We start from the raw sequence: 15,039 nt of genomic DNA, 5'->3' as shown, positions 1-15,039 counted from the left end.
TCGTAAATGCAGTTAGAGAAATGGAACCTAACTAAAGATTTATTTCATCCTCGAAGAACTATAAAGTACACTTAACTTTCGAAATTTTGCACATATTGGATATTACATAAACTCTGTAGACCTTAGCATATTAAAAATTTCCATAAATACATAAAGGATCCTTAGCCTAGCTCTAACAATAGAACGACCAAAAAGCACCTTCACAGGGGTTCCAGCACGTAAAAATCAGCATTACGAGTAACTAAGTAAATTGCAAACAAGCATCCATCATCATTCTCCAGACGTGAAGGAGACTCTCTCTGGAAGTTTTAAAAAGCGCTCGTCAAATAGCACGATCGACGTTCCGACTTCTTTATAAAGGACCGCGGTCACGACATTTCGATGACGTTCGTCCGTGTCTGGTGACAAGCAAATGAGTAATTTATTGCGCGCAGCTATCAGAGGCACCTTTTTTTTTCACCGACGTATCGAGGCGCGGCGAGCTCCTACGGCTAGCCAGCGTCCCCTATCTACGGTCTCGAAACAGCTTTTCAGGTTTAGGAGCGAGCTCGTGTCACGTTTCCCACGGCAGCGGTGTACCGCGAGTTGCATACATACGCGCATGCAAGAAACTCACCGCCATAAAATGTTCTTCACGCATTTCGCAGTCCCTCGGCTAGGTGAACGACGGAAGGGAGCTACGCGTGAATGTTCCTCAATTTTTCTATCAAGCTGAGCCACTCTTCGGCGCGGGCAGATTTATATTTATTTCGCGATGCCCGACAGCGAGGAAATCGTTGCAGTTTTAATAGCCCTGATGAACTTTTCACCCCGCCTTATAGTTTAAGACACTTGCGTAACGTGATCATGAGACCAGAGAAGTTGGCAGTATGAAGAAATGATCTTCTTAGCCCTTGCATGATGTTTATGTGAAGCAGGATTGAATATTGATGAGAACCCTTGTTTATTGTCATAGTGTCAGTATTGTAATGTAATATGGGGGGATTATAGTGATTGCAATATCGAAAAATTAATAATAGTAGTACCTATACAGGAAACTGTAAGTATATCGTTTAAAAATTTAGAATTCACAGCTGTTTGAACTTTCAATTACTTCAGATGCAAAATTTTCACAATTCACAATATCTATAAGCTATTCCTTGACAATTTGAGACGCAAAAAAAATATCAATTCTTTTACTCTTGCTCACTATTCTCTTCTCCGATAAACGAGTTAGCAAAGGTTTGATTTGAAGAATCTCGAGGATGAGAAATATGGAGCGTATATAGTAGCCAAGGTTACATCGAACGAATTCAATTGCATAATGATGCAGCTCTCGAAAAACAGTCATCTGTAGTCTGTACAACAGTAGAAAGGTACACGTGAGTCCCAGTGTCTGCGATTATTAGCTTTACTTTACCCAGTTACTCGGTACACGACACTGGATATCAAGGTTGCAGCGAACTTGTTCCCATGTACTTCATGAATACCTATGTTACACATTGATTAGTATCTACAAGCAGTCTGATCATTTAATCTCTTAATTACCAAATTAAATATTTAACAATTTGCGATAATTTAGAGTAGAAAGTACTAAATCTCTTTTCATTGTAAAGTGGATATTAATTAACTATTACGTTTGGAAAATCAACTCTTCAAAGCTATTTGAACATACAATTTTGTACTTCTATGCTGTATCTGTTTGCATTCATATTTAGTAAACATAAAGCATATATATGTATGGACTTGTGCACAAAGTCCTAAAATTGAATTTTAACTGTCATAAACATTACACTTTCTGTCAAATGCATATGATATTTTCAAATGACAACCTTACTCATCTGTTACAGCGAACAAGATAGAAGTACGCTATAAACCCATTCAAAAATTATATTTTCAGAAATATCTTGTACAAAACAGCATGTCAACGCAACTTACGACTCAATCTGGACGGCATGGTAAGGCCAAATGCCAAATACACATTAAGGATATTGAAACGAGCATGGAAATCCTGTCTGCATTGTGTACGAAGCGTACGTTATACTTTATTGGTCGTTAGCGGCCACCGACTGTGTGCGTCGCGGTTTACACGACTCCTCGTCAAATTCAATAATGGACTTGTGCTGCGTGTGTCCCATTCCCGACAATTTTCTTATTCCATACTTGAAGTGGAAAGGTAATTACGCGGTACATCGATTACTATTCGCTGCAATATTTAACAAATTTTATGCTTTTTAAAGCGATACGCATTTTGATTAGGAGGTTCAATGGCAGTGAACATTATGTACAATTTCTTTGTAACAAGCAAACTTAAATTTTTTAGTTAATAGTGTGGTATAATAATTGAAATATTACAATGCCTGTAGTGCTCTAAATAAATAAAAAATTATTAAAAACTATTACCATTCGTCTGAGCTGAAATTGCTTAGAAAAATTGAATTCAGAGAATACGACGATATAATATGCAAAAAAAAAAAGAATTTCATATTATTTTTTATAGTTTTAGACACCTCTCCTTATTTATTTGAAGTTGAACTAAAATACAATATTATTGTAAAATAATTTAAGTTGATTTTGCAAGAACCTAAGATTCATCTTGTTAACCTATTTTGAAATAAAAGTTAAACGATAAATTATTATTTTGAGTGCTAAACTTTATTTTGTGTTCCAATTAATTTCAATCTACATTCATTCCTCCTAAGTCTCTTAATGGGAAATCGCCATAGAGCACATGAATCTTCCAGAGCTACAATTTAGCCACGATTGAATTGCGAGCATATATTTCCACGAGTTTTACTGTTCCCCACGCGTAATTTACGCGCATGTGAGCCTGTCTGGACAAGCGTTTCGACATTGATGCTCTCTACAGACTATAGAAAAGCTAGAACACCGAGAGCACGTGTAACTTTTATGGTGTATTCCGAGACAATGTTGCAAAACTCCCTGAGGCCCTCGACGAGGAGAACGTAGATGAATTGACGCGATAATGTGGAAAGTATGAGATTTGGTAAGCGTTTCAGCTTAAAAAATTTCAATCTCAAGTGGAATAGCGAGAATATCAGTTTCGTCTATGACTATCTGTGGCGTAAATGTCTCTGAAATACGATCAGCTCTATTTTAGCTTGACTCGATATTCAAGCTGCTCCGACTCTATCGACCAACTGAATACGACGCTGTCTTAGCGGTATGCGATAGTCATTGGTTTCGTTTGAATATTTAACAGTCTGATTGCGTAAAACTATTCTGCAAAACGTCTTATCGTATTTTGGAGTTCATTGACTTTATTGAATTCAGAATGTCTCTTATCTTCTGCTCATTCCTAGAAATTAAAGATTCATTATTCTGAATTTATTACCAAACTTTGTATAATGTATATTCGAAGACTGAGCTGTACATGGTTCATATTTTCATTTCAGTTACTGTGATATCATGTTCAATATAAATAGTTCGTTCTTCAAAAAATTCGTACCCTTTCAACCCAAAACGTAAAATGAGAAACAAATTCACTGAATATAAAGCAGAAACTTTGAATTTATAATCACTAGTTATCAAGAACTTCTCTATTTGATACTGGTAAGCGTTGCCAAAGCTTCACTTGTGATCTCGCTCCCTGGAAATGAGCATCTCCTGTCCAATTAGCAGGGAGACAACTATTTAATAAAGATTTTTCGAGTCGCAGTTTAGGCGTTATTTCCCAATTGATGCAGTTGACGCGTACGATGCGTGGTGCAGTTAAATCAGCCAATCCATAGCGCTACTCGGCCCGTTTTTAACAAGATATTTCCGTATTGTCGCGTTAGCGTACGCACACACGTAAGCGAAAGCGTCTCGGCCCGCCCCTGTGTCCAGTCATGTCAGCGCTAAATGAACCATCAGGGCCGCCATAAATCCTCGGACTATCAGATGAGTAGCCACGGACTTGCCTGTCCCGGATATAACGAGGGACCACCGCCCAGCGTAATGGAAGCACTCTCTGTCGACGCTCGAAAGATACCTTCGAGATTGGACCACAGTCCTCGTCCAGCTGGACGAACCAACTCTCCACCTGATGCAACCCAGCATTACGGGATTCCCCTCGACGACAATTTCTCTAATTCTATCTCATACGAGTGAGAATTATGGAATTCTTCCGACAGTTACTGTCTGTCTTACCATACGTCTATGAGTGGAAATTGTTGAACGTAAAACTGTGACGATTTCAGGTTTGAATGTTACTATTTTATAATGGAGAGCCATCAACTTCTTCTATTTTATATTTATTTTGCTTGAAAGATTTAATGATTGTGAAATACAAGCTTGATACTCAAGAATGGAAGAAAGTATTTCGAGATCGTGAAGAAATTCATATGAATTAGGACTAAAGACCTGATGATTTGTAATACAGTTTAGTGTAAGAATGTAATTTAAATGAGGATCTCAATTCAGGAAGTTTTGATGTATTAATTGTATGACAAATAAAAGAAATGATTGTCTCCCCATAGTTATTTGTCTAATGAAGTATTATCATTTCGCAGTTTAAATACTATCGTAATTAATAGTGACTTTAAGTCACTATTAGCTTAGTTAACTAATAGTGACTATTAGCTTAGTTAACTAATAGTGACTTAGGTAGAAAACTCAACAGAATAATTTATCAAGAGAAAAGTCAAACTCATTGATCAGAGGAAATGAATAACTTTCATGGCAACATGTTTTATGCGAGTCGTGTTTGTTTTCAGCACTCGTCAAGTACCAAGTTTTACTGAATACATATTACTACAACTAATTATTTGATACTAATTGTTACTACTGATACTAATTTTTGTCTAAATTCGTAGATGCAATTAAAGTTCCATAAGCGCTGTCTATCTTGCATTACTACCAATGATGGCCATTTTGAAATGGAACATTAATTGCATCTACGAATTTAGATAAAAATTAGTATCAGTAGTAACAATGAGTATTAAATAATTATTTGTAATAATTGCTATTACATCAAAAATTGGTATGTGATAGGTGCTAATAGCAAACGCAACTCGTACAAAGCTGTATATTGCTCTCAACTATTTCCCTGGAATTTCCTATTTTCGTTCATAACTTTCTAACAAAGCACTATGCTCAATAAAGCATAGAATGTATTGACAAAGTTTGACAGCTTAAACCTGGGACACCTTCTACAAATGCTGTACTTCTTCACATATTCAAGTACCTCAGAAACACATGAGCCATCGCAGGCTACTTATTAATCATACAAACAATATTCGCCAAGCTGGGGTATCTGCCGAAAGCAAAAAAGCAAGCTGCACGTGTTCCCGTTTAAGACGTTCCTGTTTTCGAGGAGGGGAAGATAAGTCGCATCTTCGGCGAAATCGGTCTAAGAAGCTCGCCCTGGCCAAGGCCGGATAAAGGCGGGGAACATTGTTAATTACAGGACCGCGCTGGTATCGATGCAGCCCAGCCGGTAGGAGTAACTCGGCCGAGTGGCCAGCAGTAAAGATGGCATCGTGCACACTAACGAGTAACAAGTGGCGTGACGTTTCAGTTAGGCTTTACTTTGCGATGTGTGCGCAAGACCGAGAAGAAGATATCGGTATGCCACGACCAGCCACCTATCGCCTCACCTTCGAGGGCTAATTAACGCTGAGATTCATTATCGACACCTCGTTGCTCCGCCGGCCACTGTCTTAATTTAGGGTTCAACGTTTTCCGTCATTTCGGCCTCACTCGCGGGCGTATCGCTATAACAACGTGTCAGAGTTTCAAAATAAGAATTGTTTAGATGCTGCTGGAAATATGTAGAAAATGGAGTTGGATAGAAAATAAATAATTTGAATTTTGTTGTATTCGTAGATGGATGTGTTTGAGATGGATGGCTTTAAAAACTGGTGGACAATTGGAGAAATTGTTGCTACAGAGATAAAGTCAACGCGGATCTCTGAGGGATGGGAACGATCTAGACCATTATGCAAAACAGAAATTTGTTCGGGGACACGAATAACAAATGGTCGTCAGCCGAAGCCATCATTTGTAAGGCACAGCTTACTTTGCATGTATGCACCCGCGCGGCGCATTAAGTTAGTTACGCTTAAATGCAAATTGACGTGTTAATCGATCTGTTCCGACTTTGGAACTCTGTGTATAATGAATCTCTGCACAGGATCGAGCGTGACGAAATACTGTGCATCGTGTCATCGTTCTCACGTGAAAGTCTTTTCGTTTTCTATATTAATATCTGTTGTAAAAATCAATGAGTTCTCTAAAGCTTATTAAAATTATATATACAGGAGCAACATTTTGTAAGGTTTATTTATACTGACCTATAAATTTAAAAATATTTCTTAAACTTGTATAGTAAGAAAGACGAGTTAACTCATAAACAGTCCATTATTGTCAAAAGACAATATAATATTAAAAAATTGTTAGCATATGTAAAAATACGAACAATCAATAGAAAACATTTCTCAATGTACAGTGTATTTCTATTTGCAAGAAATTGAAAAATTGAAATAAATAGAAAGACTATGACTGTCTCAGACGTTAAAAAATTCTAAAATTTAAATATTTGAACGTTCCAATATTTCAATCTTTAGATTCTTCTATATTTAGATGTTTACAAAATGTTATAATTTCTGTAATAGATATAATTTTCATCATTGTTATTGTGTTCCCAATGCAGCTCTAAAGTTATAGCCATCTGTTTGAAGAAATCTCGGGAAAAATTGAACAATTAGTAATGAAAAATTGATTGGAAAATAAAAGTAACAAAGCAACGTCAATTAGAAGACTTTTATCTCACACATTCTTTGTGGCCGTGAGACGTTAAACATATAGAGAGAGTATCGAGTGAAGCTCAGCCCGCTTTCTCATACCATCAATGGTTATTACATTGTCCGCGAAATGATGGGAACCCCTCCAGCGTCGACTGAAGATTCTATGGCATAACAGTACCAGAAGGTAGGTGTTCACCTGAGATCGATGTTGAATTTGTGCCCCCGGGCTGATCGGCCCGACTCGTCACAGTAAATTTGACTCGATCGTGACCGACAATCTGTCGGTCAGTAGCTTTCAATTCTCATACTTATTTATGCTTGAAAATCGAAACGTCTTCTTTCGATTGCTCGGATCGAATTCGAGGCGGAATCCAATTGACGAATGACCAAGAGGATGAACCAGATTACAAGCCTTTGATAGACTCTACCAAAATTGTTACTTGAAATTGAAACTCTTCTACATTATTTGAGATTTGATGAAAATTAGTATTGATCGAAATGAATTTTTTATTATTTTAACTGGAAGTATTTAAGAAAGGTAGAATAAGAGAATCTAATATCGCCTAGTGTGTAATAACGTTACTCGTTATGTGTTGTTTGCTTAATCTACAAATTCAACGGGTTAAAACATTTAAAAACATATAATTTAAAAACATGTATAAATCACCACATTAATATTCGAAACAAATTTTTCATATTAAGAAAAAAATCATTATAGGAACCACATTGGGCGCTAGAAAAGCAGCCATATTGAATACTACATTATCCATAACACTATTTTATCAAATAATGAATCAACAGAAAGCCACAAGTTTAGGTATTTTAGCTTAATTTTGGGCATTTTCTAAATTCGCAAAATTAAACAGAAATCATTGTTGTGCTAGCACATGCTAGCTACATCAAACTACTACAAAACTACAAAATTTTTAAAGTCCTGTATCTAGTATATTAAATATTTATATATAGGCTGACTTACTAGTCCGTTCGTCCGTGATCCTTTCCTTGTCACCAGTTTTTGAGATTGTAGCCACATGTGTATACATTCTGAAACAGAAACGCAACTCGTAGAGTATACCTTCCACTGTGCAGGCGTGTAGAGTTGGTTGCATACATGTTTATCACTTCAGCATAATTGTATAAGTCATAAGAGAAAAGAATTAAATATTTCAACGAAAATTACGTTGTTCTGCAATAAAATGTTTTCTTGTAATAATAAATACAGTGCCCAGATGATAGGAAATATGATGGTTTTGCATACGTCATTATGGAATCTTAAGAGACAGTTTTCAACTGCCTCCGTGGCGCAATCGGCTAGCGCGTTCGGCTGTTAACCGAAAGGTTGGTGGTTCGAGCCCACCCGGGGGCGTTTATTTTTTATGTATACATACAATCAGTTTTTATACATAAAAAATGTTCCTAATGTCAATATAATGTCAATTAAATTTGATTCAAGAAATGAATGAAAAATTCTTTTAGGACTTCAACTTTACAAATTAATAAAATTCGAATAAGCATAAGCGTATAATAGTTCTATTCTATGAAATATATTACTGTACATAGATAGCAATTTTATACAAATATTGTATAAGTCAATAAGTCAGTGACAATTAATAATGAAGACATTAGTATGAAATATTTAAATAAAAACTAATATCTTACCAAAATATCTGAAGTTTAATTAGTCACATAGAGCCTAGCTGTCTGGTTCTTCTGATTGTGCACAATTTATAGAAATATTCATAATTTTTAGTCAAATTAATATGTTTTTCAATACTCCACTTACTGCAAGTACTATATCAAACAAACTATACACTGATAAACTCACAAATTCTCCCAATTAACTAAAAATTACTTTACAAAATGCTCTGTGCTCTCAAAACGACATACTGCTTTCCGAAAAGTTAAGTTTCGATTATCGCAAGCGACTGAAATATCGAACAACCTTTAGTCACAACATATCGAATATAATCGAAATTCTAAACTGCGCTGCTTGCTTGTAATTGCAAGCTATTGCGAGTGGGTTGTTAGATTTTTACCTTTGATCGGTTTTTCAATAGTACGTGGAGGTTCCTTTTCTCGTAGGATATTAGTGATAGCAAAATTCTTAAGAAATGACAGACGATAAAACGGAATTCGTAAGTACATCACACGATATTTGGAAAACTGATACCCTGTTCACATAACCTCACTTTTCAGTATATGTATACTGAATTACATGTACTCAATTCTTTGTGACGATTCCTGCTTGCAGGATTGGGGAAACGAGAAACTACAGCGTGCTCAGAAAACGGTAGATGAATCTCCTTACGATTTGGAAGCATGGAGCATCCTCATTCGAGAAGCCCAAAACAGACCTATCACTGAAGTAAGACCAGTATTTGAGAAGCTTGTCTCTGTGTTTCCTTCAGCTGGCCGTTATTGGAAGATTTATATAGAGCAAGAGGTAAACCTTGTACAGTTTCTATTAATTCTGCTTATTGTATATTGCGTTAATGCAAAATGCTCCAAAAGTAAAGTAATCTGTGTTTTTGCCATAGTCTTCTTTATTCAGTAATTGAACTAGGTAGTTGATATCTGGTGAAGAAAATTTGTACTCTATTTTGTAAATTTTATGACTGTTTCAGATGAAAATGCGCAACTTTGAAAAGGTCGAAAAGGTATGTTAATATTAATTGTCTGAGTTACAAAATTTAACAAGAGCACTTTATATATTACAAAAAGTTTGATGTATTGTTTAAGTCGTTGCTTTCAAAGTATATATAGATAGTTTTCGCTACTTGGTTTAGAATAAAACAAGCAGGTGGATTCCATTAACATAGATTTATATTTATGTGCATGTTTATGAAATCATTTGAAATGGTTATAATTCATATGACCATGTATAATTTAGGGAGGTTGCTAATTGGACAATCAGATTTTAAGTAGTCTATTTCAGTTTTTTAGTAAAATAATTACAGGTTACTATTAATCTATCGTGTTCAAGTATTATCTTACAATGTGATTCTAAGCATTTTGCATTTTTATATGAGGTGAATAAAAACAGTATTTCACCATAAGCAAATATTTCATTGATTAATGTTTGATCTGTTGATATGTTTGGGAGGTTGCTTTCTAAATTGAGTTATAATTTACTTTGAAATTATGTAAGTAAAATATTCATTATATTATAATAATGAAATGTATTAATGTAATGTTAGAGTAAATCAACTTATGAAGGCAACTTCCTGAATGTAACAGCCTTATATTCCTTCCTGCAACACATTTCTTCACTGTGCTTGGATTATGTTACTCAACATAGGATAAAATTCCTATGTAGACTGTACCAGTCTAATATGATGCAAAATAAAATAAATATAAATAAATATTCAGTACCAAAATACTGAAAATATATTTATGCAAAATATAATATAATGGTAAAGCAAACTTTTGCTAGTGTAAAGAATTTTCTTCCCAATAGGCTTCTAAACTACATAACTTACCTTCCCTTTGAATAATATTTGAGGATACTCTCAAATATTGTGAAAACTATACAGAGGTAGCATAAGGTGATAAAATATTTTCTTTAAAATCATTTGTCTAGCATTTAGTGGGCAAATATACTGTATAGTAATTTATTATTTTTGTCACCTTGTGTTGCTTCGCACTGTCTAAATTTTTTTGTCTTGTTTCGGGATCATTCATTTCTAGATCCCACATAGGTCAAATTCTGTGAATATATTATTAACCCCACTTGCAAAAAATAAATAAATTATTTTATTTTATGGGGTCTGTTTTATATTACCTGTATAATCTCATGTCTAAAAAGTTTCTATCTTAATTATTAACAATTAAAGCGTATGTTTATGCAATAAACCATTCTCAATTGATGCATTGGTGCATTATTATTTCTCCCATTATATACAAACAATATTGTAGTAGTTATTGTATCAAAACTTTGCATCAATAAATTATTGAAGTTTTAATTCCTGATATTTTGATGTCATTCTTATTAATATTGTTGATAATATTTTAAATATGTGTATTTGAAAAACTTGCCTATATGGGTAAGTAAGGTGGTAGCTATGTTCATTATGACCACATTTGAATGGACATCACATGGATAGTGTATTGTTTCCTTATGTTGCTTCTAAAATACTTCTTTTCTCTGACAGCTTTTCCAAAGGTGCCTCATGAAAATCTTAAATATTGAGTTGTGGAAACTTTACCTTTCATATGTGAAAGAAACAAAAGCCAGTCTTGCAACATATAAGTAAGTACTTGTATCTGTACAAAAGCGATAATAATCAAATATATTTAAATTTGTTAATGCAATTAAACAAAAAAATATACTCTTAGGGAGAAAATGGCACAAGCATATGATTTTGCGTTAGACAAAATCGGAATGGATATACATTCCTATAGTATTTGGAATGATTATGTTATGTTTTTGAAAAGTGTTGAAGCTGTTGGATCATATGCTGAGAATCAGAAAATTAGTGCTGTTCGCAAGGTATATTACCATACTTTTGCAAATATGTTTAAATGAACGTTAATTTCATAAGTCAAGAATCTATATTATGTATCTACATTATGAAATTACAGGTATATCAACGGGGTGTTGTCAACCCGATGATTAACATGGAACAACTATGGAAAGATTACATGGCATTTGAACAGAACATCAACCCAATAATTGCAGAGAAAATGGCAATTGAACGTTCCAGAGACTACATGAATGCAAGACGTGTTGCTAAAGAATTAGAAGCTGTAACGAGAGGATTGAATCGAAGTGCTCCTAGTGTACCTCCAACTGGTCATCCAGAAGAAGTTAAACAAGTAAGTTTTTTAACAATCTGTTGGTGGTAGAAACGGACTTCTATATGGTCGCTCCGCCGTCCAAAGATTAACCATTATGATTCCATACAGTTAAATAAACCTAATATTTTTACATTATTCAGGTTGAGTTATGGAAAAAGTACATCGCGTGGGAACGCAGTAATCCATTAAGGACAGAAGATACATCTTTAGTTGCTCGTAGAGTGATGTTTGCCATTGAACAGTGTTTACTTTGCTTGGGCCATCATCCTGCAGTCTGGCATCAAGCCGCGCATTTCTTAGAACTTAGTTCGAAGATTTTAACGGAAAAGGGAGATGTGAATGCCGCGAAAAATTTAAGCGATGAAGCAGCTACTATGTTTGAAAGAGCAACAAGTACGCTATTGTCAAAGAATATGTTATTGTACTTTGCACATGCAGATTTTGAAGAAGGCAGAGTAAAATATGAGAAAGTACATCAAATATATCAAAAGTTCCTTGATATACCTGATATTGATCCTACATTAGTTAGTATTAACTGTTTGTCATTATCAAATTTTATAACCTCTTTTATAAAACTGAGCGTTAGCGAACATATTATTCGATGTTCTTCCATTTTTTAGGCGTATGTACAATATATGAAATTCGCTAGACGCGCAGAAGGTATCAAGTCTGCTAGAACAGTATTTAAGAGGGCTAGGGAAGATCCAAGATGCAAACATCATGTATACGTCGCCGCTGCGTTAATGGAATATTACTGTACCAAGGACAAAAATATTGCATTCCGAATATTTGAATTAGGTTTAAAGAAATTCGGAGATAATCCTGACTATATACTTTGTTATATTGATTATTTATCACATTTAAATGGTAAGATGTGCAAACATATTTTTGCAAGAACGTTAAGTGCTCTATCGTTATCGCTTATCTTATGTTGCAGAGGATAATAATACAAGAGTTTTATTTGAAAGGGTTTTATCTTCTGGTAGTTTAGAACCTGAGAAATCAGTGTATGTAATAAATACATTTTGTTTATTCATGGTATAGCAATAACAACATAAAAATGAACAAAATTATACTTTCTTTAATACTAAAAATTTTCTTTTTTAGTGACATATGGAATCGTTTTCTAGAATTTGAATCTAATATTGGAGATTTGGCAAGTATCGTCAAAGTTGAAAAGAGGCGTAGTGCTGTACTAGAAAAGGTACTATATTATTACTGAATCATTTGTCCTCTGTTTTTTATATTTTTCATAAAAATGTTTGTTTATTTTCTAGATCAAAGAATTTGAAGGCAAAGAAACAGCACAACTAGTAGATAGATATAAGTTTTTGGATTTATATCCATGTACTCCGATGGAGTTGAGGTCTATTGGTTACATGGAAGTATCCAGTGTCGTCAGAAGTACGGTTGGCACACTACCGCGAATTCCAGATCCAGAACAAGCTGTAGCGTCTTTACCTAGACCTGACCTATCACAAATGATTCCTTACAAACCAAAAGTAAATCCACTGCCTGGAGAACATCCAGTACCCGGTAAATCTCTATTACTAAATTCATATCTCCAAATATTACATTTTATATGCATTTACACTACTTTCTTTTCATTACAGGTGGTTCTTTCCCCCTACCACCAGCAGCAGCGCAACTCTGTACTATGTTGCCGCCGCCAGGTTGTTTCAGAGGGCCATTCGTGGCTGTTGATTTGCTTATGGATGTTTTTAACCGAATTCAACTGCCAGATCATGGTAAATTTAACAAATTTGAAGTATTAGCAATATGTAGCTTGAGATACTTTCAAGATGTTAAATTAAATATTTTTGTAGCTCCATTGCCAGTAGCAGATAATGGATGCGACACAAAACTGTTCGATCTCGCGAAATCCGTACATTGGATCGTAGATGAAAGCAATGACGGAGTCAGTGTTGGTTCAAAACGCAGAAGAACGCGGTTGGGTGGTGATGATAGCGAGGAAGAAGATTTACCGCCGCCACCTGCTAACGATATCTATCGCCAAAGACAACAGAAACGAGTCAAGTGAATCAAATGAAAATACATCTCAGAGTTGCGTATCGTCTCCGCATATTCTGGAGAGATTTGATACATGTTATCATATATATTTTTACATTTTCTGTTTGTTCCGAAAGGAACAAACCTATCATTATCGAGAAGCGTACGTTACGTATATAAGCGATTACTAAATTCCTTATGTGACACTGTGCACGATATTTTGAGTACTATGTACTCAGAAATCCTATCTGTTGATTTCATCTTTGTCCAGGTGTGTTCATTCATACACGAAACGTTTAACGCTAGCGAAGCGAGGACAAAGTAAAGAACTTTTAATGAATTCAACTGTATCATTACCTCTTGTATTGTACACTATAAATTTTACATGAATATAAGAACGAAAGTTTCATTTTTACATTATTCTTTACAACGATTTCTATTATGAGTATTGAGTAGTGTTCAGGCCTTACGAGACTATTTCTGCAAATATTTACAAATAAAGGTGATTGGCACAATGTTTATGTCCACCGAGACTAATTAATTTCTTATTGTAATTATATTTTGTATAATAGAGAAAATATATAGAAAGACTATTATACGTGGAATGATTATATAAAGCATAACCTATCTTGTTGTTCATAAAGCGATCAAGAATGCACGGAATAGTGCTACACACACACAATATCGAACGAATGTATTTGAGCAAATGGTTATCATTCGGTTCTCTAATTTCAATATTCGTATTTAGTTTGTAAAGTTCACCCCTTCATAAAATACCTATTGGTCACCAATGATATAACTAATGCAGTATCTTCAGGAAAAACTATTCATCCCCACACGTTTGTCCGATATACTATATATTTAAGTCAATCTGTATAATTCAATGTACAGGACCAATAAACAATCAGCATCTTATCACAGAGTTTTCTTTCAATAGAATTTTCCTTGCTCTTACTTTCATAACTGTTTATCGCGCGATTATGCTACTAAATACTATATAAAAATTTCGATGCTGAGTATTCGAGAAATTTACACGACAGCGAAGTAAATAGTTCGTCATTGTTATAGTTCGAGTTGAAGCTTGTTAGCAGGTGTAACTGCTCGATAAGGGTGCAATTAAGTTTTGATCACCATTTCTAGTTCGAGTGGCTGGTAATGGTTCCCTTGGGTTAATGGTAAATTGGACTCTGGGCTGCGAAAATAGTTGTCCGTCGCTAGAACTGTTTTGAAAACTCTGCGAACGCCCGAAATCTGCATACGTGGTTGTAACTTTTGACAACTCTAATCGCAAGTTCCAGCGGAAAGCCATTTATGCACCCTGAACCACGAATCAATTTCTAATATTATTCGATGATCTGAATTAATGTTCCAGCTGAGGTTTGCAACGTGTGATTAGTTGCAATACTGTTCCAGCGAGACAAATGATAAATAACTGTTGCTAACTTTCCATAATCTGCTACCACACGGTACAAAGTGTTCGCAGCGGAAACGGCTGAATCTCAAG

The 15,039-nt window shown here is 34.9% G+C and overlaps 1 protein-coding gene and 1 non-coding gene across 2 annotated transcripts; both read left to right on the top strand.

Annotated features, from left to right (window-relative positions):
* Nucleotides 1-8,020: 8,020 nt before the first annotated feature.
* Trnan-guu (transfer RNA asparagine (anticodon GUU)) lies at nucleotides 8,021-8,094 on the top strand. Its single transcript has one exon. It is a non-coding gene; the product is annotated as a tRNA-Asn (tRNA).
* A 621-nt stretch (nucleotides 8,095-8,715) lies between these two features.
* On the top strand, nucleotides 8,716-13,566 carry Su(f) (cleavage stimulation factor subunit su(f)). The gene is made up of 13 exons (XM_076379170.1): nucleotides 8,716-8,863; nucleotides 8,980-9,171; nucleotides 9,353-9,385; nucleotides 10,880-10,977; nucleotides 11,064-11,217; nucleotides 11,310-11,543; nucleotides 11,666-12,049; nucleotides 12,146-12,392; nucleotides 12,463-12,532; nucleotides 12,633-12,729; nucleotides 12,803-13,061; nucleotides 13,139-13,273; nucleotides 13,352-13,566. The coding sequence occupies exons 1-13, from the start codon at nucleotides 8,840-8,842 to the stop codon at nucleotides 13,564-13,566; spliced, it is 2,142 nt and encodes a 713-aa protein (XP_076235285.1). The 5' UTR covers nucleotides 8,716-8,839.
* Nucleotides 13,567-15,039: the final 1,473 nt, after the last annotated feature.

Source organism: Calliopsis andreniformis, chromosome 1 (assembly GCF_051401765.1).
Source record: "Calliopsis andreniformis isolate RMS-2024a chromosome 1, iyCalAndr_principal, whole genome shotgun sequence".
In the NCBI taxonomy this organism is placed as follows: domain Eukaryota; kingdom Metazoa; phylum Arthropoda; class Insecta; order Hymenoptera; family Andrenidae; genus Calliopsis; species Calliopsis andreniformis.
Note: the sequence above shows the minus strand (reverse complement) of the source record. Positions and strands in the feature narration are given on the sequence as shown.